General features: G+C 37.0%; 1 protein-coding gene across 1 annotated transcript; it reads left to right on the top strand.

The window, feature by feature from the left end:
- On the top strand, positions 1-27,264 carry LOC145284976 (uncharacterized). The gene is made up of 2 exons (XM_080134081.1): positions 1-136; positions 23,188-27,264. Exon 2 carries the CDS (start codon positions 24,242-24,244, stop codon positions 26,111-26,113), a length of 1,872 nt encoding a protein of 623 aa, XP_079990207.1. The 5' UTR covers positions 1-136; positions 23,188-24,241; the 3' UTR covers positions 26,114-27,264.

Here is a 27,264-nt window from a genome sequence, read left to right as displayed (position 1 = left end):
CGAGTCGCCATTTTGAAATTTGCGTGGAGAACTCGTTTTATTTATCACAACACTAAATTCATAAATTCTTCAGTCGTGTTCGTATTTTTATTAAAAAACAAAAAAAAATGGTCAAGCGAAAGAAGATTGGATAAAAGTAAGTACAATGTTATTTGAAAGTTTACATTTTTGTAATTTTGTTTTAATTAAATTTCTAAAGCTGCCATATTTTATTCCCTGTTGAAGATGGAACCAGTTTTACGTTAGAATAGCTTAGAATGAAAATCAATTTCTTAAAATCGGAACATAAACATCTAACCGTGCAGACAAAAAAAAAAATTGCATTTATATAAAAAATGATGTTATTATTTAGAAAACTATTCTTAACATGAGGAGGAAGGGAGAGTTTTTAAGACCACTTTACATGGCACTACGAACAGGACTTATTTCTACAAGATTATTTTATTACTGAAATTTGAATAGTCATGGTAATAGGAAATTCTTGATGAACCGCCCCCTTAAGTAATCCAATCTACCAAATTTTCATTAATAATGACTACTACGATATTATACCATTGATTACTGTGCACCCAATAACCCTTATCCTCGAGTGGCCTCAGGGCCTTGATAATCGGTGACTCCTATGTAAAAAAAACCAAAAAAAAAAACTATTCTGTACTTTCACCTAACAATTTATTAAGCAAAAATATCGTAGAAATTGAATTTCACTTGAAAACTAAAAAATAGCACAATAATATACGTGCAGTAGTGGCAGTGCCGGTGGTGCAGTGCACGTATATTATTGTGCTATTTTTTAGTTTTCACAAGCACAACCACTAAAGTTTGGTATGTTTTAAGTCGAACTTTATAAAATTCATATTTGTTGTGACTTTCTTAACGCTTTACTGTAATTTCACTGGATATCTGATCGTTTGTAGTGCATTTGGAATATCCTTAGATATTTGAATAAAAATTTAAACTCCATACTATAATACAGAATTTACATCTAAATATACAGACATGAAGACATTTCTCATGATCGCATGAAATTGCTGGAAAATGCTAAGATTGACCCGAAACAGCAGTTATTATTTATTATAAATACCAGGTATGAACATTTTGACCCCCTCCGTTTACTTAAAAAAAAAAAAAAAAAACAACTAAAAATCAGAAAATTAACCAATTTTAATGACATTTTCAGTATTTATCAAATTTGATCACAGAATATAATGAACCCATTATTTTATTTTATTTTTTTTTATTTTTTTTTTTTTTTATTACATTTTCACTCCAAACAAGGCAAATTGCCACTTTGGTGTAGGGGGCTACTATCAGGGGCAACAACTACTGGGGTACTATGTAGGGATTTGGGCAGCAAGGTGTCGGTTCACGTTACACTTGAACTTCTGCACGTCAGTACTGTTGGGGAAGCAGGGACCTGGAATGGAATTCCAGAGTCTTGCGGTTCTGGGGAAGAAACTATTGGAGTAAAAAGATCTTTTACATCTAGGGACCTCTACAGTGTGGGGGTGGGATCTAGTAGCCTGTCGGGTTTGTCGAGGGTGCTCGCGTCGTGGGGGCACAAGTGATTGCAGTTCATCAGAGCATTCACCACTAAAATACTTGTAGAACAGGCAGAGGGATGCAACATTTCGTCGATGGGACAGAGGCTGAAGCTTAGATGCCAGTTCAGGGCCTATCAGATTAGCGACTCTCTTTTGAACCTTGTCAAGGAGCGAGAGACTAGTAGCAGATGCACCAGCCCAGATGTGGCAGCAATACTCCATACATGGGCGAATGGTGGCCTTATAGAGGTACAGGATACTTTCGGGTGTTAGTAGTTTTCTAGCACGGTAGAGAGAGCCCACCTTTCTTGCAGCGGCCCTGGCAATGCCTTCAATGTAATTGTTCCAACTCATGTTTCCTGTGAACGTTAGGCCAAGGAGTTTGAAAGATGGACTCTCAGATAAAGAGTCGTTGGCCATTGCTATTGGTGGTAGAGAGGGTTTCTTGTAATTATTGAATGAAACTAGTTTAGTCTTGGCAGCATTGAACGCGACCAACCACTTTTGTCCCCATTCCACTACAGATTGGAGGTCTTCCTCTAGTGTTTCTGCCATTTCTTTAGAAATGTGTTCATTCGTCTTCCTGTCGTGTCTGCCATAGAGTGTAGTGTCATCAGCATATATACCCATCTCAGAGGCAATGTTGTCGGGGAGGTCATTTATGAATATCAGGAACAATAGAGGTCCAAGGATAGAACCCTGGGGCACTCCCGCATTTATATCATATTGTTTAGATGTGCGACCGTCGAGGACTACCTGGATTTTTCTCTTATCTAAGAAGGATTTAATTATGTTAAGTATTCTACCAGTGATACCGTATGATCTGATTTTACTGAGGAGACCCTCATGCCATACCCTGTCAAAAGCCTTAGATATATCTAGAGCTACCGCTCTGCCTTCCCCCGCTTTGTCCAGTGATTGGTATATACGTTCAGAGATCACGGTGAGGATGTCTGCTGTGGAACGGGCTTGTCTAAATCCATATTGTTTGTCAGTCAGTAGTTTAGCATCTGTAAGATGATGGATTAGAGCGTGGTTAATTATGGTCTCAAATATTTTGGCAAAAAGTGGAAGGAGGCTAATGGGGCGATAATTTGATGGGTCTGTCCTTTCACCAGAATTCTTGAATACTGGTACAACAGAAGCAGTTTTCCAACAGCCCGGAAAGCAAGCTTCATTAAGACATTTGTTGTAGAGTTTGGAGAGAACTGGAGCTACTTCGGCTGAGCACTTTTTTAATAGCACAGCTGGGATAAGATCGGGTCCACATGCTTTTGAGGTGTCAAGGTTTTTTATGATAGCATGCACCTGAGCAGGGTGGTTTTCAGATCGTCTAGTGTGGCGTCTGTCCGCATAGGAAAGTCAGGTAGGGGGTGGTTGGAAGGGTCCAGTGTGGAGTTTGAGGCAAACCGACTGGCAAGCATGTTAGCCTTGTCGGTTGCTGAGGAGACAACCTCGTGATTGTTGGTTAGTGGGGGAATTGTCGATTGCCCATTATTTACTACACTGTTGTAGATTTTCCAGAAGTCTCGAGTTCCTAGTTTTTGTGCTTCGATGCGCTTTTTAGTGGTTTCCGTAAATTCTCTCTTAGCTGTCGCTATTTCTTTCTTAACGTTATTTCTAGCTTCTATATACTTCAGTCTGTTTGAACTGGACTTATGTCGGTTAAACCTACGGTATGCATGCTGCTTTTGAGTAATGGCAGTTGCACAAGTCGACGTAAACCATTGGGGAGAGTGGGGCTTACTATAAAATTTCCGCATGGGAACATGCGCTTCGATTCCAGTTTTGAACCAGTCAGTGGTCTCATTTGCACACTGTTCAGCAGGGAGAGAGAAAATATTTTTCCATGGAGCATCTCTAATTAGTTCCCTGATGGCTTCCCAGTCAGCCTTATTATAATATCTCGTTGTTTTGAGCACTGGCTCTTCAGTTTTGGGTCTAGAGTTTAGGGCGATTTCAACCATTATCACTGCATGATCAGCGTTCCCGAGTGGGCTGTGGGCCTTCGCTATGCAGTCATCGGGAACTGTGGTCAAAAACAGATCTAGAAGTGATGCGTGTTGTTCTTCCTGGTCAGGGAAACGGGTTGGAAACGTAACAATTTGTGATAGGGAGTGAGATATAGCGAAGCTATGGGTTGTGCTGCCCGCTGCATCTGTGTGAGTAGAGAATCCAAGCCAGTTTTTGTGGTGGACATTAAAGTCACCAAATACATGTATTTGTGCGCTAGTGTCGAGGGACAGTGCCGTGTCTATGCTGTCAGATACTTTGTTTATTATGGAGCAGTCCTGAGTCGAAGGAGAGCGGTAGAGAAAATAATAGTAGCTAATACTGTGTTGCACGTTTAGTCTAAAGCACATAAAGGCTTGATCATCTGTTTCTAGGTTTGTTTCTCTAGTCAAGGGAAGGGTATTACGAATGTAAACTCCAAGTCCGTGCATATGTCTGTCAGAGTCCTTACGGCAGAGTGGGAGATATCCAGGCATGTTAAAGTGGTTAGAGGGAATGGAGGAGTGTAGGTTAGTCTCACTTAGTGCTAAGATATCCGGGGTATTTGTTAAGAGAAATGCTTCAACATCAGCTAAGTTAGTTCTAAGCCCACGGATATTTGTGAATGAGAGCCTCAAGGGAGGAGGCAAGTTGAATTTGTTTGTCCCTAATCCTGGTTTAAGCTTGTTTTTAGATTGTACTGTCGTCATATTTTTTTTTAAGAGTTTCGGTAAGGGGGAGCTAAGCAAGAGGTTATGCGGAGCTTCAGACATGCATCACAAGTAGACCATCAGCTGACCTTTCTCCAATTAGGATTGTGGCCTCAGGAAAGCCCACCGGGGATGAGTGCAGGGTCCCTTTCCATGCGCGTCATGGCACTGCAAACAACCCGATATTATTCAACTGTTGATGGAGCAGCCGCTCTAAGCGCTACCAAAGAGTTAGGGCTCCTGTACTACCAGTCGGGAACAGCAGCCAGGAACTGTCAATCCGGTACCCTATTTAAATCTAAGTGGAAATGTATTATTTTGTTTGAACAAAAAACACCATAAAACACCATTACTAAAACTATGGTTTTCAATAGTAAAAGAAAAAATGAATTAAAATGAATTTTTGCGTTTTTATGAAAATAAAACATCCTAAATTGTAACACTAAAAAAGAAAAATAATTTTTTTAGGAACATTATAAAAAAAAGCTCCTAAATTTGTATTAATGAATTCGATATAACTCAAAGAAAAATTAATTTCTTGAACTACTCATATTATCATTTAATTAAGCATTATTTATTTAATATTTTCACACAAAAATATTATAATTGCTAAAAATATTTCTACATTTTTTTTAGATTACATATTTTGCGTAATTTTCATATGTAAGATTCTAATATTTTCCTTGCTTGAATAGACATGTAACTTTCAGCATAACAATTTTTATATAATTTTGAAAAAAAAAATGTTAATTTTAAAGCAAAATACAAAAATAATTAAATTAAAAAAATGGTAAAAATTATGGGAATATACAGATGCACAGCTGGGGTGGGGGAAGAAAACCAGCTCTCCCTACCACTCTCCAACTACCTGACGTCATTTTCAGATACCCGTTTGACTTTTTGACATTGTGGGCTTCCATAGAATTCATGCTTAGATGACTTCATTTTGTTTTTGTTTGTGTGAAGCCAGAATCTCTAGCTTTTGGTATATAATTGAGCTACTTTTTGTACAAACAAGGTGTTTTTTTTAAATTTAATTCAATATCTTAGGACTTTACTAATTATCTTTGAAATAGACCCAGGAAACTAATGGTACTCATACATTTTGGTTACCATGCTGAAATAATGTTCTTATTGTTGTGGTAGCACCCACTCATTTACATATGTGGATAATATTACACATAAATAACAAGACTTGGTTAGTCTGAGTGTGTGTTAACTAGAAGCCACCGAAGGCCGAGCTGAGAGCAGATATGTTCCCCAGCCAAGACTCTCTTACCTGACAACCATTATGTAAATATACTGTAAATATACTTTTTCTAATACACTTCTTATTGATCTACCTTTGTTTGTTGAGTCTTCATTTGTATTGCCTTATACGTTATTTGGTTCAACCTGTAAACATAACAGTTGGCGACGAAGATGAACGTCAAACATAACGCTTATTTTGAAAGCCATTCTTAACATGGAGAGGGGTGTGTGCTTTGTAACTATTCTGTGCTTCCATCTAACAATTTAATAAAAAGATATTGTGAAACTTGAATTTACCCTTAAAAACTATTTAAAAATAGCGCAGTAACAAAAGTGTATAAGCAACAAACTAATATTTATCCTTCAAGAGATATTTACAATGAATTTATTTAACTTAAAAATTTAGCTGAATTTGTCAGTTTCTGAATATCACCATGAAAACATTTTGCATTATAACTTTTTTTTTATGCATATGAATATGAATATTTATTTTCTTTTGAAAATTATCTTTAGTCTTTAATCTTTCAAATACAATCAAAAAGTCAGAAACCTACAAAAAAATCATGATAAAGCGGCTTTCCAAACTATGTCTCCCTATTTTTTATTGCCCATACCTAATAAATACTTACAATTGATTGCTTTGAATCTGTTTCTTTTTGGGAGCAAACATTTCTATTACTGTATTATTTTACATCTTTCATTTGTCTTAGATGCTGTTCCTGTTTTAATTTATTAAATGTTTTATTGTTTGTATGCATAATTTAATCCTGAAAACTGATAAAGTCCCTGGTTGAAAGCCAACTTAACATATTTTAAAAATAAGTTTCCGATTACATTTTCATTTGAAAGATTGAAGCTTAATATTTATCTTTAAAAGGAAAAATAAAAAAAATTTTACATGGATAAAAAAGTTATCATGAAAAATGTTTTCATGGTGGCTACAAAAACGCGAAAGTTCAGCTAAATTTGTTAAATAAATTAATTGTAATGATCCTTTGAAAGATGAATATTAGTTTTCCAGAACTGTTTAAAATATAATTAGTATAGCCTTAAGATATTGAATTTAAAAACAAAATTTTTTCTTAAAATGCTTTATTATCCCCCAAATCAAGACTTTAGTAACAGAAACCGGCTTTTGCTCCATCATGACAAATGAGACGAATGCACAGAATATCTGTACAAGCACAAAATGTCAAAAAGTGAATAGTGTTTTTAAATTGAGGAAGAAATTGTCACAGTTTTATATCTTCATTTTTGAAGCTTATACAAATACCCATCAATTTTCAAGGTTTTCAAATTTGATTTCCAAACAATACTATTTTGTTGTTTTTAATATTTTTAGTACAATATACTAAAAGCTTTAAAAACAACAAAATGTACTGTATTTCTGTTATCATTGTATTTATAACTTCTTGTACTTAAGGTAGAATTGTGTTTTTTAGTGGTGAAAAAAAAAAGACCCAAATATGTAACGAATAAAAGGTACTTGTACACTTATGTTATCATGCTGAAATAATAACGTTATTATTTAGAAACCCGTTCTTAACATGGGAAAGGAAAGGTGTTTTGTTAACTATTCTGTACTTTCATGTAACAAATAAAATATATTGTGAAACTTTAATTTTAACTCATTATCAAGACCATTTTTTCGAATCTGTAAAACAAGCCCGTTTTTATTTTTGTAACTGGGGATATCTAAATAATAATAATAATAATAATAATAATAATAATAACTAGGCAGTTTGATAAAGAATCTTATTGTAATGCATTTGGTAAATTTTTACCTTGTTTCCACCTTAACATTTTTCTTTAAAATGACTACCTTTTAGGGTTTTCAGGTATGCTGAAAACAAATATCGCATTTAAATTTTCCACAAATAAGTAGTTTTCTGGATATTAAGCAATGTCATTTCTTATGTTATCGCTGGTGGCCATCTTGGTACGTGCATTTGCGCATAGTTTTTCAGGGTTATGTTTGCGTGCTCATGCCTACCAAGATGGTCACCAGCAATAACATAAGAAATGACATTGCTTAATATCCGGAATACTACTTATTTGCAGAAAATTTAAATGTGATATTCATTTTCAGCATACCCTAAAACATATACAAGTAATCATTTTAAATGTTAAGGTGGAAACAAGGTAAAAAAAAAAATTTCTTTGTTGACAGTTTAATTTTCAGTAACAATGGAATAGAAATGACAAAAATGACTATCAACTGGTGAATATATAGTTGTTACTTATTAGGATTCCTGGTATCCTGGTACTGTGAAAGCTACATCAAGGATTCATGTAGAGTACGATTTATGGTTGCATCTCAAAAAAATAGGGGTATATTTTGGGCCAGACAGAGAGGATTTACAAAATTGAAAATTGGACTGATCTCAAAATGCATAAGTTCTGGTCGACATGGGAATTTCCATCTTTTACAAAAATCCAAAATCTATATGAAAAATTTTCTTCGATTTATTTCTGAGATTAATTCATATCTACTCAAGTTTTTTTTTCTTTGAGGGGAGTAGTAAATACCGGCCATGAATGCTCTTTAGGTATTCAATGGCTACACCTCAGATTAAGCTGTCCTCTGGTGAGGAGGCAGGAAAATACCTGTTCTCAATAAAGCTATATTTAAATACCACTATAATACTTAGTTTTGTTAATGAATAGACACCCACTGTATGATATCATGCGCCAGTTTAAAAAAATTTTTAATTTGTACATCTTAATTTATAATTGATGGCTTATGGTAAAGAGATACATCATATTTGACTGCATAATCAGAAAGAGCACACAATTTTACATAAGAGTGCCAAGTTTCATGAGAATAGCTTGAAAAATAAATAAATGGTGGCATAATGACAGGAGCCATGTTCCAGCTAAACCCCAAATGTGTCAGACAGTATCTATTTCAATCAACTTCTACTGCGCATCTTACCAACACAAACATCTGCATTCGCTGTGAATGCATCTATATGATGAGTTCACGGTAGTCCATCCTTGGCCGCACCTTTGCCTTATTCCACTGCTTCAGGGCGATCAATGGAATTAATCCCTTAGGTGTTCCAAGTCTTTCATCCGGGTATGGCACAAACCAACCCTTGTCCATCCATGCTTAGAGTTCTTGATAATAATCTGGTTGAAGTTCTGGCACTCCATTACACAGTCCTTCAGGTGGGTGGTTATGTGCCCATTTCCATGCAGCAATTTATGCTCGTTTCTGATGGTCAAATGTAGCAGTTAAGTCCAGTTCATTGATGGAGATAGCCACACATGTGAAAACTTGCCCGACACTGATCTGAACTGTATCCATAGGTCCAACAGTGATGCCTCTCAATGCTTTTATTGCATTGATCCCTAACAAAACCCAATGGTTTACCATGTACTACCAGAGCATTGATCCTAAAATAGTCATTGTTATTTGTTGAAATAATGGCTACTCCTCTTCCGCAGCTTGCGTGGGACAAACCTCCAATAGTCAGAACGTCTACTTTTACTGTCTCATTACTAACCTTAACTTCTTTAACCATGCCAGTATGTCTCCCTTGCTGGTAAATGACTGCTTGACCATGTGGCTACTTAATCATCTTTGCTATAATCATGATTGGAATAGCTTGAAGTGTTGAAATTAAAGTTTTCCTTTGAAAAGGTTTTTCTTCAGCTTGCAATGTTCTTGGCACATGCAAAAATGACAATTTTTTTTTATTTTCCTGTTTTGACGTTTGTAGAAAATCTGTATTTTTTCTTTCCACTGACATACGGATTAACTGTACATTTAAATGGCTCAACAAAGAATGTTCTTGCCAATGAAAGAAGTACTAATTTTTTATATGCCCAAATTCAACTGCATCTTCATTTGCATATGTCACCTTTTTGTTTCCTATCTATCGGGTTACTAGTTTGAGTATCGGTGACTTCTTGCTTGTTGTTAATGTAGACATTGGTTACCTCCCTTGCTTCAGTTACATGGTTACCTCCCTTGCTTGTGGTGATATAAATAGGAGTCGGCCATCTTGGTTTAGTCAGTTCGTTCGTACAGTTTAGACAGACTACAAGTGTCTCAACAAATGGTAGCAGAGATATCCCTCTGTGTGCGACAAAACGAAAAAAAAAAAAAAATTTTTTTTTTTTTTGTACAGCTTGTCTGTAGCACTAGACAGATCGGATATCGGATATGGCAACTTCGAACAAACAACCTCCATTGTTGGAGGGGGAGGATGTTTACGAGAACTGGAAACAAGACGTTGAAATGTGGTCGTTGTTCACGGATCTTTCTGAGGAAAAAAAAGGGCCAGCAGTGTTTTTGACGCTACCACCGAATATTAGAGAATGTGTCCGTGAATTGCCAACAAGTGACATCGGCGGACGAGATGGCTTGAAGATCTTAATAAAGAAACTGGATGACATATATTTAAAGGATGAACACACGCGCGCTTACATGACTTTTAAGGAATTTTACACTTATAAAAGATCGTCAGGTACCAGTATAAATGACTTTCTTGTTCGTTATGAGTTTTTGTACCAAAGATTAAAAAAATTCTACATTATTCTACCGGAAGGAGTGCAAGCTTTTCTTGTTTTGAACGCGGTTAACATATCGGAAGAGAACGAAAAATTAGCGTGGACAACGTGTTCTGTTTTGACGTATCAAAACATGAAGGAATCGATAAAGAAAGTATTTGGTGACATTTATCGTGATGAAAATGTACCGGCAGTGAAATCAGAGCCCGAAATCGTCAACTATAATTATTCTAAACCAGGTAACAACAAAAGGCGTTTTCGTCGAGGACAATCTAATCCATGTGACCGAAGTGGAAACGTGTTGTTGTGTTACAAATGTCAGTCTCCGAACCATCTAATTAGAGAGTGTCCTAGAAATACGCCCAGGTTTACGGAAGCGACAGAACAAATACACATTACGTTGTTCATTCAAGAAAATATTTATTTGAACAGTACAAATGAAAAAATCTCAAATCTTGTAAAGGAAACATTTGGAATGGCAGTCTTGGATTCTGCTTGTACTCGCACGCTGGCTGGCGAAGTGTGGCTTGATGTTTATTTAGATACTTTAAATGAAAGTGACCTGCAACTAGTGAAGTATACGAACTCAGACCGGAGTTTTTGTTTTGGTGATGGAGTGGCTGTCACAGCAATTAAAGTTGCTAAATTTCCGGTTACACTCGGAGGTATAAGAGTTTATATCGAAGCAGATATTGTGAAAAACGACTTGCCTCTTCTATTAAGTCACAAATCAATGAAGACAGCAGGAATAGTGCTAGATTTCCGGAAAGATATGTGCTGGATTTTTGATAAATGTATTGAACTAAAGACCACAACTTCAGGGCACTATTGTCTCCCCTTAACAAATAAGTTGTTGGATCATAGTGGTACTAAGAACATTGTATTACATGTTCAGAATTTTGGTCAGTGTTCTTTCACAGAAAAAAAAAAAAAAGCAGAAAAACTTCATCGACAGTTTGCTCATGCCTCGAAGGAAAAACTTGTTTCCTTGGTTAAAAAAAGTGGCAAATTCAATGACAAGGAATTTATAAAGGCGATTGAGGAGGTTTGTGAAAACTGTCAAATTTGCCTTAGATTTAAAAAAGCTCCACTGCGACCGGTTGTGGGATTGCCTCTTGGCAATAGATTTAATCACACAGTTTGCATGGATTTGAAAGAGTTCATCCACAATGAGGTGTGGATACTACATCTCATTGATGCCGCTACCAGGTATTCAGCGGCAACATTGATCAAAACAAAGAAGAAGGAGGAGATCATCAAAAACATCTTTATGATGTGGATTACCTATTTCGGATCTCCTGTTCGTTTTCTGAGTGATAATGGGGGTGAATTCAACAACGAACACTATAGACAGATGAATGAAAAACTCAACATAGAGACCTGTACTACTGCCGCAGAAAGTCCATTCAGCAACGGTACTGTAGAACGTCATAATTTGATAGTTGCTGAGGCAATGAAAAAAACAATTGACGATGAGAAGTGTGAACCTGAAATTGCCTTGGCATGGGCTATTTGTGCAAAAAATGCCCTCCTCAATTACTCTGGACACAGTCCAAATGAACTTGTATTCGGTTTCAATGTAAATACACCCTCAATTCTGACAGACCAGTTACCTGCTATGGAGTCCTCTACTACAAGTGACATGGTGAGAAAAAATTTAAATGCTCTCCATAGTGCAAGGAGAAACTTTTTGGAAGCTGAGTCCAGTGAGAGAATTAGGAGAGCTCTCAGGTCTAATGTCAGAACTTATGCTGATGAAGATTATGCTACCGGAGACCAAATCTATTATCGGAGGCAGGGTTTTAAAGGATGGCGTGGTCCAGCAAAAGTGTTAGGCAGAGAAGGCCAGTTTGTCTTAATCAGACATGGCGGAGCATTTTATAGGATGCATCCGTGCCAATTGATGAAAGTGAATAAAAACAACGAAAAAAGAACAAAAAAAGCTGAAATGCTGGGAAACACTACAGAAGGGAAGAATGAATACCTTTCAGTTGAGGAGGAGGAGTTGCAGAATCAAGTGGTAGAAAGTGAAGATATAGACAGAGAAGAAGTTGTTGATAGTTCTACCAGTTTAAGAGATAAGACTGAAAAACCTGGCCGAAATAAGACCATAACTTATAAAATAAATGGAAGTGGGGAGTGGAAGAAAGGAAAGGTTATGTCAGTACAGCCTAAATCAACTGGCAAATATAGTCATTGGATCAATATAGAACCTGAGGATGAAAACGAGGATCAAGTTTGTATCAACTGGAATCATATTGATCATTGGAGAGAAGTGCCCCAATATACTGAACAGGAAAATGTAGTCCTGCTCACCGCTGAACAAGAGCAGTCGAAAGCTGTAATGGATGCCAAGCATAAAGAAATAAAAAAACATGAACACCTATGAAGTATTTGAATGTGTGCCATACACAGGTCAAAAAACAATATCCACAAGATGGGTGATTACTGAAAAATTCAAGGATAATCAGAAAACAATGAAAGCTCGCCTTGTAGCACGAGGCTATGAAGAAAATAGTAATCTGAAAACGGACTCCCCAACATGTAGCCGTGAAGCTATGCGAATGGTCATGCTAACCGCATCAATAAAGAATTGGATGCTGCAGACCATAGATTTTACCTCAGCCTTTTTGCAAGGTGGTATTTTAGAGAGAGATGTGTACCTGAGGCCACCATCTGATGTTTGTCCTAAATCTCAAGTGTGGAAATTAAAAAGATGCATCTATGGATTGAATGATGCTCCACGGGCATGGTACAAGAGAGTTACTCAGGCTTTGATTGAATTAAAAGGAGTAGCAAGTGCTTATGATAATGCATTGTTTTTGTGGCATGATATTAAAGGAAATTTGACTGGAATTCTTGCTATGCACGTGGATGATTTTGTTTTCTGTGGAAACACAGAGTTTGAAAGGGATGTGATTGCAACATTGAAAGAAAAATTTAAGGTGGGATCTCATGAAAGTGGAACATTCAAATATGTTGGACTGAATGTTAATCAACAGGAAAATGGGATCACTGTAGAACAAGATCTATATGTATCTTCCATATCTCCAATAGAAATAAGCAAAGGGAGGATACTGAGGAAAAATGATGAACTGAATGAAGAAGAAAAGCATGAGTTGAAGAGACTTGCAGGTCAGATGATGTGGGTTTCAACTCAAACACGCCCTGATATATCTTTTGATGTGTGTAAAATGAGCAACACTGGAAAGCATCCCAAAGTAAAAGCCTTATTTGAGGCGAATAAAGCCTTATCAAAATTGAAATCCAAGAAGGGTTCTATAACATTTCCAAAATTGGGAAAGCCCTCAGATTTACACATTTTGTGTTATACTGATGCCTCTTATGCCAGTCTGGAAGATGGATCTTCACAGGGTGGTTTTGTTGTCTTTATTGGAGGAAGTACTGACAAAATGGCCCCCATGTGTTGGGCGTCAAAGAAATTGGACAGAGTGACAAAAAGCCCATTGGCCTCAGAGACTCTTGCTCTGAATGAGGGAGCTGATGCTGGTGTTTTGACTGCGGTTATGATACAAGAGGTATTTCAGTTATCTAAATTGCCAGACGTTCTCTGCAAGACAGATAATGCATCACTTGTGGAGACATTGAATTCCAACAATCTGGTAAGCGATCGACGATTGAGAATAGATGTAGCAAGGCTGAAGGAAATGAAGAGTAGAGGAGAGATACAGATAGAATGGATCAAGGGTTGTGATCAGGTCTCTGATTGTTTGACCAAGGCAGGAGCTTCGTCTGAGCTTCTAAGGGACTTGTTAAATCAGAAATAAATTATCCACTTGAGGACAGCAGCAATGTTAATGTAGACATTGGTTACCTCCCTTGCTTCAGTTACATGGTTACCTCCCTTGCTTGTGGTGATATAAATAGGAGTCGGCCATCTTGGTTTAGTCAGTTCGTTCGTACAGTTTAGACAGACTACAAGTGTCTCAACACTTGTTTCCATGACTATTGTCACATCATCACTAAATTCATAAATCTTTCAGCTGTGTTCTTACTTAAAACAAGACCAAGCAAAAGAAAATTGGATAAAAGTAAAATAGAATGTTATTTAATTAGTTTACCCTTTTGTAAATTTGTTTCTATTTACTTTCCAACGATAGCATATTTTATGTGTTGAAGATGGAACCGGTTTTATGAACGGAAAAGTTTTTAATTGGTAGCAGATAAACATAAACCTCTGTAATAAAAAATAAATGCACCCCTTTTTGCAGATTTTATTTTAAGCGAATTCAATAGATACGAGGGGTGTGCAATAAGTAATGCCCCTGACCTACTTCCCATAGTAGTAGAGCAACAAAACTTGGCACAGTTATTAGTCAGTCTTTCTCTACATAGGAACCACCCAGAGTTATGCATTTCTCCCATCGTTTGATGCAGCTCTGGAGACCGTTTTTGTAGAACACCTCAGGTTGGTCCTCCAACCACATCGTTACTTAAGAAATCAAGGCTGCATGATCTGGGAAATGCTTTCCTTTCAAAAACAACTTCATGGCTGAGAAGAGGTGAAAGTCAGAGGGTACAAGGTCAGGAGAGTAGGGAGGATTTCATGACCACACGCCCGTGCTTCTGATCTGGCGACATGCGAGTTGTGGACCGGAGCGTTGTTCCGCAGGAGGAGGGTACCTTTGCTGATCTTGCCCCGCCTCTTGATTTTGATAGCTTCCCTTAATTTCCTCAAAACTGAAACATAATAGGCTCCTGTAATTGTGGTACCCTTTGCCAGGAAATCTGTCATCACTACTCTGTCCTAGTCCCAGAAGACTGTGAGCATGACCATACCAGCAGAGGACTGCACCCTTACCTTCTTTGGAGGTGGTGAGTCCAAGTGCTTCCACTGCATTGACTGGGCTTTGATCTCTGGATCATAGTGATGGACCCAGGTTTCATCTTGTGTAATCAGTCTTTTGAAAAACTCTGACTCATCTTCTTGGCACATCTCCAAATTCATCCTCAAGCACTCGACGCGATCTTGCTTCTGGAATGGTGTGAGCAACCTGGGAATCCATCTGGCAGACACCTTATGCATATGCAAATGGTCATGAATGATAGTTTCCACAGACCCTGTACTAATCTTGACATCTTAGGCTATTTGGCGAATAGTAATATGCCCATCTTCCAAAATGGCAGCCTCAACTTGACAGACAGATGCCTCATCAATGGCAAGGGGGGGGGGTGTTGACCAGGTCTGGGAGCTGTTTCCACAGACTTTCGGCCATGTTTGAATTCACGATGCCAGTGTTTTACAAGTGTTTTATGATGGGGCATTATCACCATAAGTTTCTTTCATTTCATCAAAAGTCTCCTGTGGTGTGCGTTCTTTCAAATACAAAAACCGGATCATTGCCCGACATTCAACAGGCTCCATTTCACACCTGACTCAGTTCAAACACCTGTAAAACAGAAACCACAATTATTTCAGAGCTGTAATTTGCCCCATAATCCGTAGAGATAGAAATCATTGCACATGCAAAATTTCAGCTAGATCAGACAACTGGAAGTTGGTCAGGGGCATTACTTATTGCACGCCCCTCATAATAGCATAACTTTTATTTCCTTATTTACAATTTTTAGTTTCAATAAATGAATAAGACATTTTTTTAAATTCATAAAAAAGAAAAATTCAAATATGTCACCAAAGTATCTTTTATTTTTTTAAAGATTATAAGCTGTATGTATGTCATGATGACATCCTTACCAGATGCCATATCTATTTTTTTAAAAAGTTTTAAGCTATATGCATGCATGGTTGCTTTTAGAACTTGATGTCCTAATTAACTGATCACTATTTATTTATTTATTTTTCTCTCAAATTAATCCCTATCACATCTTGTATTTTCTTTAACATTGCTCTACCAACTGGCCTTGCTACTGCAACCTGCTCACTCCCTTGCAGCAACCAAATAATGTAACCCTCACTCTTACAGTCATGTCTGATATTTCTGGTGTCAGTAGATATGGTATTCTCGACTATTCACTAACTTATTGGGATTCCAGTTTTGATAGAATTTCACTTCCTTAAATTCTAGTATGGTAAAAAATCTTTTGTGGCTAAGTCATCTACATGTAGATTCATTAAAAGATACGGTCTGGAATCACTCCAGGAATTGTTTGATCACTGAGGAATTAAATTAAAAAGAGTCACCTAATCAAGGTATCTACAACTGAACAAATATTCTTAATTTAAAATAAATATAAGAATATATATTTCGATGAAAATATCAAAGTTTTTTTTTTTGCAGTTTAAGGAGTTAATATTTCCTATTGGTTGGCGTTTAGGGTTCCAACATTGACTAACTTACAATATCAACTACATTTAAAGATGTTTCTTCTCTACATGGAGAAAATGCAATTTGCTTAAATGAGACAAACGACAGTTTAACAGAGTTAATTTCAACTCTAATTGACTCTATATCCACTGTAAACTCCCAACATAATATATTTTTGATTGTGGAATTTTGTTTATCAAGGTAAAGTAAGTTGACATTGTCCAATCAAATTCTACTTCATCCAATAAACAATATTAATAGTCTGAGTTTTTACTCAGAAATTCTAAACGATAATTTGGCATGAGAAATTATCTAATTAATTTCCTTGTCACCTCGCTCCAAAATATGCACAAGTACATACTCTCTCAGAATTCTCTGTGAGGCTGCATCACTTGGTTGTAGTATGAAAGCTGTTTTCTATCTACTAACCGAAAAAATCCAATAACTTTTTCATTGTAACAAATTTTCTTGATATGGACACATAAATTAGAATATGATTGCCTTTTATCGTTAAAGATTTAAGATTAAAAATAAGTCAAAAGTATTTTGGATTTTAATCTTAACATTTCATATGTATGATCAATTTCACTGCAAAGCCTATTTTGAATATTATTAGTTTTAGCACATATATCTTAGACATCTATCTCTTCTCTGCCATTATCTTCATGGTAGGTGCTTGACTTCAATTTCGAGCTCGTCTTGAAAACTTATACAACAAAACTTGTTTTCTGACAATCACTGTATGTAAAAACGAAATAAACCTTCCAGGAACAAAGTTTCTTTATAGTTTATCATCTAAGGAATACAAAGGACTGTATCCTATATGAATACAACATTGTCATGTTCAAGTTGAATGTTATTGAATTATTATTTAGCTGTTAATGAACTGATTAACTCATTGCACTTGCACCCCCTCGACATACATATCCCCGACAAACCCACTTAGCGACAAAATCACACCCCTTCACTGCCGAGGTTCCTAAATATCAGAAAGTATTCTACTCTAATAGCATTTTCCCTAGAACGGCTAGACTTTGGAATTCTCTTTCAGCTACCTGTTTCCTAAACTGTACTGATTTGCAGAAGTTGAAAGGCAATGTAAACCAACATCTTAATCTTTTCTAGCCATAGTCCCAATTAGTATCCCTTACGTCCAAATGTGCCTTGTTTGAGGTGAAGGTGAGTAAAAGAAAACTTTTAATTATCAAATTCTAACCATTTCACTAATTGTTTCCAATACTTTCCAGGGATGGTTCATCGCCAAGTGACAATCTCATTAACACTTATTCTCGAATGACATTTGGGTCTTGATGAGTGATGACTCATAAGTGAGCAAAAATATCCAGATAATGTTAATATTACTTCTTTCTATGGGTGATCTAAGTTTGTCTATAATATTCACAAATACAGGCAACTGGGGACCATCTGTGAATTTAATATTCTCTTGACAATTCCTCCTTTGGAGGAAGCTGGTTCAACTTGGCTAGGGTGAATGCCTTACAACAAAAAACAATACACACCTTACCCATCTATCATATCATTCTCATATAATTTTTCTCATGTAACACGTCTTCAAACTTCACTGGCCAGCTTTCACTTCTATATGCCACTAGATATATGTATGCATGATCGTGTCTTCTTTTTGTTGATATGGTAAAATTATGCTTATTAGTAAAAAGTTCCCTGAATATACTTTATTTACGCCTAACTATTGCAATCACTGTAGCACCAGCTTCTTCCCCTGCTATAATGGTATCACCAATGTATCCAAACTTTTGAACTACTTCAATAGCTTTGCTGTCCATATATATATGTGTGTGTGTATATATATGTGTGTATATATATATATATATATATATGTGTGTGTGTGTGTGTGTGTATATATACTATTACCATATATATGTATATATATATATATATATATATATATGAGAATAATAGAAATAGTATTTCGACGAGATAGATAAAAAAGGAACAAACCAAGTTATGTGTTCATTACCGTTTCGTCTTTATTGCGAGACTTCCTCTAGATGAATGAAATTAAGAAAACAAAACACCAGTACATTTATATAATTATATATATATATATATATATATATATATAATTTTCAGAATGTAAGAGAAGATATAATTATTTCCACAGCCAAGACACATTACAGTTCACAAGAACAACAAACTGGAAGTCCAAAACTCAAATTTTCCCTGATATGGGCTCATCAGTTGAACACATCTGAACTTGGGAGTTGAAACCCAAGTCTCTTGCATGTGAGGCAAGAACTCTACAACTTGAGCAATCGTGTCACCGACAAGAAAATTTATTAACTAACATGGATCAAGAAAACTGGCTAAATCCAGCTATGGAATGAACCTACTTTGTCTCAAACAAGAAATATGGCTATCCGATCCACGAGAACCCAAGCTGATGCCTCACAAGTAGAAATTTTAGGATGATGCCATCCAATATGCTAACCTGATGAGCAATTAGTAATAGAATTTTCAGTATGTGAGAGTTGATATAATCATTTCCACAGCCAAACCATGTTGCAACTCACATGATCCATGACAGCCAACAAACTGGAGGTCCAAGATTTGAGTTTCACCCTCATTTTGGTTCATCAATTGAACACATCCAAACTTGATATTCGAAACCTAAATCTCTTACATGCGAGGCGAGTATTCTACCACTTGAGCAACCATGCCACACATAAGTGTAGCAGAATTAGCAATAACCGAAATGAGAGGAAATATGGAGCTTATCTTGGATACGTCTGTTGTGTTTCAGGCTGAGCGAAAGAGTGAGTTCCAAAATGGCGTCCATGGGTTTTTATTAGCGTTTACCTCCTGCAATTATCGTAGAATCACATCTGCTCTCGCGTGCGATTATGCAAATACATAATTCCCAACTGCTATAAAGGCAGGACACTGGACAGGAATCGGGGGCGTCCTGCAGATTGTGTGTAGGTGGTTCTGGCGATTGGATTGTTCTTTGTGACAAACCACGTGTCTGCGAGAAGTGAGTTTTTGTTCTTTCTTTTTTTTTTTTGTATTCTTCTTTCTCCACGATTGTTACAGACAAGAAATCCCTCTCTTCCAGAGGTGGGCGATACTGACTATTTCCTATCTGTGTTCCTGAATTTCTTTTTGTTTTGCCTACTACATTTTGCTTCAACCTATTTTGGCTCGACTATGGCGATTGGTGCAAGTAAGCAGTGATATTATCAAGCCATTCTCTGGTGAGGGAGACATTGTAGCATGGCTGGAGAAAGTGAGACTTGTTGCACAACTTCAGCAGGTGGATGATGTAGTGAGTCTATTACCTTTATATCTGGAAGGTGACGCATTGGCCCTCTACATGGAAATGTAGGAGGACGATCAAAAGGAAATAGACCAGATTGAGGCCTGATTAAAGGCTTCATTTACCAATGAAGCGTTTGCAGCATACAGAAAAATAGCTATGGTTAGATGGACTGGCGAATGTGTAGATGTTTACGCCACCAAAATCAGGCAGTTGGTTGGATTGACCAGATTTACAGGAGATGGCTTAGAGATACTCACAAAATTCACTTTCGTCCATGACACCATCTCAATTGCTCTTCAACAGGTGTCGAACATCAAAGCCCTGCCCATAGGGAAGCTAATGTCGAAAGCGAAAATTTTGACAACTGAGGAACACAATCAGGACGTGATTGCGGCCACACGCTCAATCAACAACAATAGGGCCCAGAATATTCCTGTTTCAAGTGCAATGTTAAAGGCCACCTTGCAAAGGACTGTCAAAAATGCGGAACACAGTGTTACCGTTGTGGTGAGAGTGGACACTGGAACTGCTCAGGAAACGAGCAATATTTTCCCTGTGTGGTCGACTTGTTGGGCATGTTCTGCTGTGTGGTTGGCTTTGTGTGGCTTGTGAAATACTCAGAAGGAGAGTAAGTTTGCTAACGAAGGGCTGGGATAATGAAGCAAGGGATGCCGTACTGCATCATGTGATGTTCGAAACCTTAAAATCTGCACAGCAGAACAATCCGGCCCGGGGAAATTGGTGTGTGGATGGCAAAGAGCTGAATGTATGGGTCGATGCTAGCTCCCTAGCAATTGGTGCAGCGTTGGAGATGTGCAAAATTGTGATGAAAGATGCATGTTAGCTGCGACTTGAAGATAACTCTCAACATATCAACTTAGCCAACCTGGATGCCATATTGAAAGGCATCAATTTGGCTCTTCAGTGGCAGAGCAACGTGCTACACATAAAGACAAATTCTGTCTGTGTATACCATTGGGTCTCAAACACGCTAACTGGAAAGGCGCGAGTATGCACCAAAGCAGCAGGCAAGATGCTTATTAGGAGGCGATTAAGCACTCTAAAGGAGCTTGTGAAAGAGTACGGGCTGACAGTGGACGTGACGCTGGTTCCATCAGCACGAAACACCGCTGACCGATTGACATGAGTACCACAGCGGTGGTTTGAGGCAATGAAAAAGAAAAACGGGCTTGACCCGGTGATAGGCACGGTTCACACAGACGAGCTGGATGAGAGTCAAATCATGGCTATTCACAAAGGTAGTGGACATCCGGAGGTGCGACGCACTACGTACTTTGTCAGGAGAAGTTGCCCAACCACGACAAAAGCAACTGTTAAAACAGTCATACGGAAATGTGAAGAATGTCAGTCCATTGACCCAGTGCCAGTCAGATGAGAAAAGGGAAAGCTGGAAGTTAACAAGAATTGGCAGAGAATTGGAATGGATATCACGCATTATGGCACCTTCCATTTTTAAACTCTAACAGAGTGTAGTCCATCGCGTTTCTCCGGCTTTTTGCAGCAACGCGTTCCAAGCATTTGCACATAAATGGGGAGTTCACTTGCGATTCCGTTTTGCATACGCTCCAGCCGGAAATGGCATAGCGGAGTGATGTCAATGTACAGTGAAACAAATAGCGGCTAGAATGCACTGTCCCATACAGGAGGCTGTCTACTGGTATAACAGCACACCAACAGACGGCACATCTCCCTTCGCTGTGCCTGCCAACAGGATTTATCGATACGAGATTCGACTAAAGGAGACCAATCTTGCAACAGTGTTCCCAGGTACCAAGGACAGTTCTTACCAGCTTGGAGATCACGTGTTGGTCAAAAGACCGCAAAATCAATGTACCACGAGGTTCGGCAAGGGTGAGGTGACCAAGGTAATCAGCCCTCAATCGATTTTGGTGGACGGTGTGCTTCGCCACGTGAAAGATCTGTACCCTCGCCGTTATGTTGTTACATCGGAGGGAGAGGAAGACTCAAACAGTACAATGTCTTCTGAAAGGACAAAGAGTATGATGCAGGATGATGTAGAGGATTTTTAGCCATATAGTGCACATACTGAAGAAGTGGAAGAGGGACCACCCGTCTTGCCGTTACGAAGGAGTACCCAACAAAGACAGCTACTACCCCCCTGCCCTGATTGTGAAACACCACCTATGGAACAGACTGGTGGCAATAAGGTAGATGGCAAGGAGGAAGTGCTGCCTCCGGTTCTTTGAAGAAGTACCCGACAAAGAGGACTCTACCCCGTTTGTGCTCATGAGATCAGGGGGAGTGTAGCAGAATTAGCAATAACCGAAATGAGGGAAAAAAGCTTACCTTGGATATGTCTGTTGTGTTTCAGGCCGAGCGGAAAAGAGAGAGTTCCAAGATTGCGTCCATGGGTTTTTATTAGTGTTTACCTCATGCAATTATTGTAGAATTGCGTCTGCTCTCACGTGATTATGCAAATACATAATTCCCGGCCGCTATAAAGGCAGGACACTGGACAGGAGTTGGGGGTGTCCTACAGATTGTGTGTAGGTGGTTCTGCAGTTTTTAGGCATCTCCGAAAAGATTCAGAGAATATGTGCCCCCTACAACATCAGGACGGTATTCAAAAGCGAGTCAACACTCAGACGACACCTGGTACGAGTGAAGCCCCGCATGGATGAGAACATGACCAAAAACTGCATATACTCCATCCCATGCAGTTGCAGAAAGGTTTACAAGGGTGAAACATGCCACCCCCTTAAAGTAAGGGTGGAAGAACACCGAAAAGCGGTAACTAAAGGGGAGACGGAAAAATCGGGTATAGCCAACCATGTCTGGATGGAGAGGAGGGATCATCGCCCCCTATGGGATGAAGTAAAAATTATAAACAGAGAGACCCACTGGAAAGTGAGAAAACTTAAAGAAACAGCTCACATGCTCGGACATAACAACCTACTGAGCAAACCAAGCATAGAGCTGAATGCAATTTGGACACCTCTGATAGAGAGAGAAAACCTTGAATAACAACATAGGTTTAACATTAACAAAAACCAACTAAGAATTGTCCATTTTAATACTGACAAAAATATAAAATACTGTAATTGTAGTTAAACAGCCTCCTCCTAAAACCTTGATTAAAAATTATATATGCAGTAAATTTTGAAAATATTTATGACACTTAAGCTACACAGAAATTTCCACATTTCATACTTGTGAGGATACATCTGGCTACATATGTATATATATATGGAATGCTATATGTCATTGGGAATTTAAAAATATGAAGGAAGAAACGATTTTTCTTAAAAGTATCTACGTTTGGTCATCTGTATTCAGATAAAAAAATGCATGGAAGATTTTCTCTGTGCTTTATGTTATTTATATCGACTTTATAATCTTTTTATGGCATTTGAGCATGTGGTTTTGGTTCATCTGTAAAAGTCCTAAATATTACATTTGTGTTTATTATCCTATGTCAATATGTATAAGTCAACAAAAATATGAACATGAAAGCATAATTTATTTATGAAAATAATGTTATTTGCTATTGGAGCCAGTCTTTTGTCAGTATATAATGTTTCATTGTATGTTTTTTTTATTTACAGGTTATGGATTAAAACCAAGACATTTTATATTCTATACGAGATAGGCTGTTTCTTGAAAAAAAAAATATTTCCCAAAATATTAATTCAAACTCGTAATGATGAAATGAATTATACATATAAACCTTATGATTACAAGATATATGCAAATACACACATAGACAAAGATGAAAAACTTGGGTTAGTGAAGTGAGCGGCTTAACTTTTATAAAACATTATTTCCAAATCCCACTATGCACATACAAACTTGTAAAAGAACTTATGCATGGCAAGTGTATGTCTCTGGATTTTCACAGAACTCTCAATTAAAAGATTACATGCAGACACACAATCATGTGAACATTTTAAATACTTACTGAATATTAATATCAAATATTGACAGCCACCCTGAACAAGAGTTTTTGGGACTTGACACAATACTACTTCTACCTAATAAGTAAACTCTTATATATATATATATATATATATATATATATATATATATATATATATATAAATTAAAGTAGTATTTGAAGCCCAAAAAGGCCTTTATAATTAAACATTGGCTTATTAAGGAATTGTTCACTTTCTATTGATGTTACATCAAATCATAATATTTTTCTGAATACTCCTCCAGAGTAAATTATTATGCTAGAATCCAGCAACAGGAAAGATCACAGTAAATGTAAACTATAAAATAAATAAGAGCCAAATGGAGGAGAAGAGCATTGATTGCTTTACTATTTTACTAACTCAATATTTGAGAGGCAGAAGGAAATCCTGATTGAACACTCATATCTATGTATATTTATCAAAATAAGTGTTAGCTTCAGAAAAGTTCCCCTATGTTTCTGAGAACTTACTGAAGTAAAATGAAAACTGAAACTGCAAAACCTTTTTATTTCTAGGCTCAACATTTTTGAAAACTTTCATTGAAAAATGCGTTTGCACATGTAGTCACACCTTGGTGAATGATCTTATTTTTGTAAATGTTGAGCTCAGCATTTCAAAATAGTTATGATTTAAAAACTTACCTACGCATGCACACTGAAAAATTTTGTGTAAATTAAAGATCAACATGCAACAACACACCAGTGAAAAACCTTATACTTGTGAAGTGTGTGGCTCAGCATTTTTGTATAGCTACGACTTAAAAGTTCACACGCGCATACACACTGGTGAAAAACCTTATGTTTGTGAATTGTGTAAGTCAGCATTTTCACGAAAATATCTGTTAACGGTCCATATGCAGAACCACACTGGTGAAAGACCTCATGTGTGTAAAGTGTGTGGCTCAGCATTTTCGTATAAGTCTACTTTAAAAGCTCACCTGCGCTCACACACTGGTGAAAAGCCTTATGCTTGTGAAGTGTGTGGCTCAACATTTTCTCAAAAACCTCAGTTAAAAGTCCACATACAGAAACACACTGGTGAAAAACCTTATGTTTGTAAAGTGTGTGGCTCAGCATTTTGGTATAATGCTGATTTAAAAATTCATATTCGAAAACACACTGGTGAAAAACCCTATGCATGTAAATTGTGTGAGTCAACATTTCCTCGACAGTCACAATTAAGAATCCACATGGAGAAACACACCGGTAAAAGACCTCATGCTTGTACAATGTGTAGCTCAGCATTTTCAAATAGTTATGATTTAAAAATCCATGTCCGCATACACACTGGTGAAAAACCTTTTTCATGTGAAATGTGTGGATTAGCATTTTTACGAAAATATCAGCTTAAACTTCACAATCAAAAACATCATGATGTAAAAGCTGTTGCTGATAAAATGTGTAGTTCATCAGTTTTGGATGATTCTGATTCAAAAATAAACCTCGACACAAAAACTGGTGAGAAACCTTATGCCTGTGAATTTTGTGAGTCAACATTTTTTCAAAGAACTCAGTTAAAAGTCCACATGCGGAAACACACTGGCGAAAAACCCCATGTTTGTGAAGTGTGTGGCGCAGCATTTTTTCAAAAAACTCAGTTAAAAGTCCACATACAGAAACACACTGGTGAAAAACCTTATGTTTGTAAAGTGTGTGGCTCAGCATTTTGGTATAATGCTGATTTAAAAATTCATATTCGCAAACATACTGGTGAAAAACCTTATGCATGTAAATTGTGTGAATCAAAATTTCCTCGACAGTCACAATTAAGAATCCACATGGAGAAACACACCGGTAAAAGACCTCATGCTTGTACAATGTGTAGCTCAGCATTTTCAAATAGTTATGATTTAAAAATCCATGTCCGCATACACACTGGTGAAAAGCCTTTTTCATGTGAAATGTGTGGATTAGCATTTTTACGAAAATATCAGTTTAAACTCCACAATCAAAAACATCATGCTGGAAAACCTGTTGCTGATAAAATGTGTAGTTCATCAGTTTTGGATGATTCTGATTCAAAAATAAATCTCAATGCAAAAATTGATGAGAAACCTTATGCCTGTGAATTCTGTGAGTCAACATTTTCTCAAAGAGCTCAGTTAAAAGTCCACATGCAGAAGCACACTGGTGAAAAACCTTATGTTTGTGAAGTGTGTGGGTCAGCATTTTGGTATAATGCTGATTTAAAAATTCATATTCGCAAACACACTGGTGAAAAACCTTATGCATGTAGATTATGTGAGTTAGCATTTCCACGAAGCTCTCAGTTAAAGCTTCACATGGAGAAACACACTGGTGAAAGACCCTATGCATGTGAAGTGTGTAGCTCAGCTTTTTCAAATAGTTATGATTTAAAAATCCACGTCCGCATACACACTGGTGAAAGACCATTTGTGTGTGAATTGTGTGGCTCAGCTTTTACACGAAAATATCAGTTAAAAATTCACATGCAGAAAGAAACTGGTGAAAAAATTAACACCTGTGAAGTGTGTGGCACAGTATGTCCAAAGAGTTATTGTTTAAAAAGACACATGCAGCGACATACTGTTGCTTGAACTTAATATTTACCTTGCATGCACACTACTAAAAAATATCTCCACTTTTACAAAATATTTAAAAAATCACCTGGCTCAACATTTGTCCAATGTGCTATTTCAAAAATCATGCACACTCGTGATGAGTCTATGTATCACAATGAGAAATAAAGTGTTAATCCTATTTTTATTTTGGAAAATTAAAGTAAAATGAAAAAGTCCAAACTCTTATAGAATTTGGTTCAGCATTTTAACAGAAAACCTTAAGTATGGAAGTGGATACATACCAATGAAAAACCATGTTTTTAGTGTGTCCTCTAAGTGTTACATAAAGCTACAGATTCATCCATATACTGATGAAATATTTTCTTTTGTCACTATAACCCTAGAAAACTCACTAACCCCACACCTCATCAGCAAAATCATCAGAAAGCCTGTAATCACTGCCACCATTATCACATCGACTGTAACCACCTTCATCATTAGTGGTGTTGGGTGATATATAACTAAAGGAAGTCTAAACACTACTATTAATGAATTGATGGCTATTGGGTTAGAGGATAGGAGACAAAAACATGAAGTTCCCGATAAGTAATGTGTATTCAATGCGGAAAAGTTTGATACTGACCTCTATAGACTCACAGAACTCAATTACATTATCTATTTTCCTCGGTTATATGCTAAAAAAATTATTTCTATTAGCAAAAGTACATCAAAACAAAATATAACTTAGGTTATGAAGAATTACACCTGCATGGAAGCTCAAAAGCAAATCACACAACTACAAAAGCAAATGAACATCTATTAGATGGAGCTCAGGTAGTTACTTGCAGCTCACAAAAACAGTGTTGGTTTAAAGCTCAATCAACCAACTACAAAATACATCACTATTGATAGACTATGAAATATTGCCAGGGAGTTGGAAGCAGGTTGATTAACTACTGGAAGCAAAAAAAAAAAAACAACAACAAAAAAAACTCCAATGTTCAAAACAAACAGTTCTAAAAAATGCAAGGATATTTTATAGCACCTTACTGGGGGCTCAATATCTGTGATGGGACCTCATGATAAGCAAAACCTGGAGAAGTATTGGTGACCTAGTTATTAAATTGAAATCACACAACCAAGAGGCCAGATTGAGAGAGGACATCAAAAGAATGAATGCAAATAAA

Source organism: Euprymna scolopes, chromosome 9, assembly GCF_053919585.1.
Source record: "Euprymna scolopes isolate OS-2025 chromosome 9, ASM5391958v1, whole genome shotgun sequence".
NCBI lineage: Eukaryota > Metazoa > Mollusca > Cephalopoda > Sepiida > Sepiolidae > Euprymna > Euprymna scolopes.
The sequence above is the reverse complement of the archived record's forward strand: the minus strand, read 5'-3'. Positions and strand labels throughout refer to the sequence as shown.

Excerpts from the sequence above, each read along its gene's own strand:
- LOC145284976 (XM_080134081.1), top strand. The coding sequence starts at position 24,242 with ATGCAACAACACACCAGTGAAAAACCTTATACTTGTGAAGTGTGTGGC.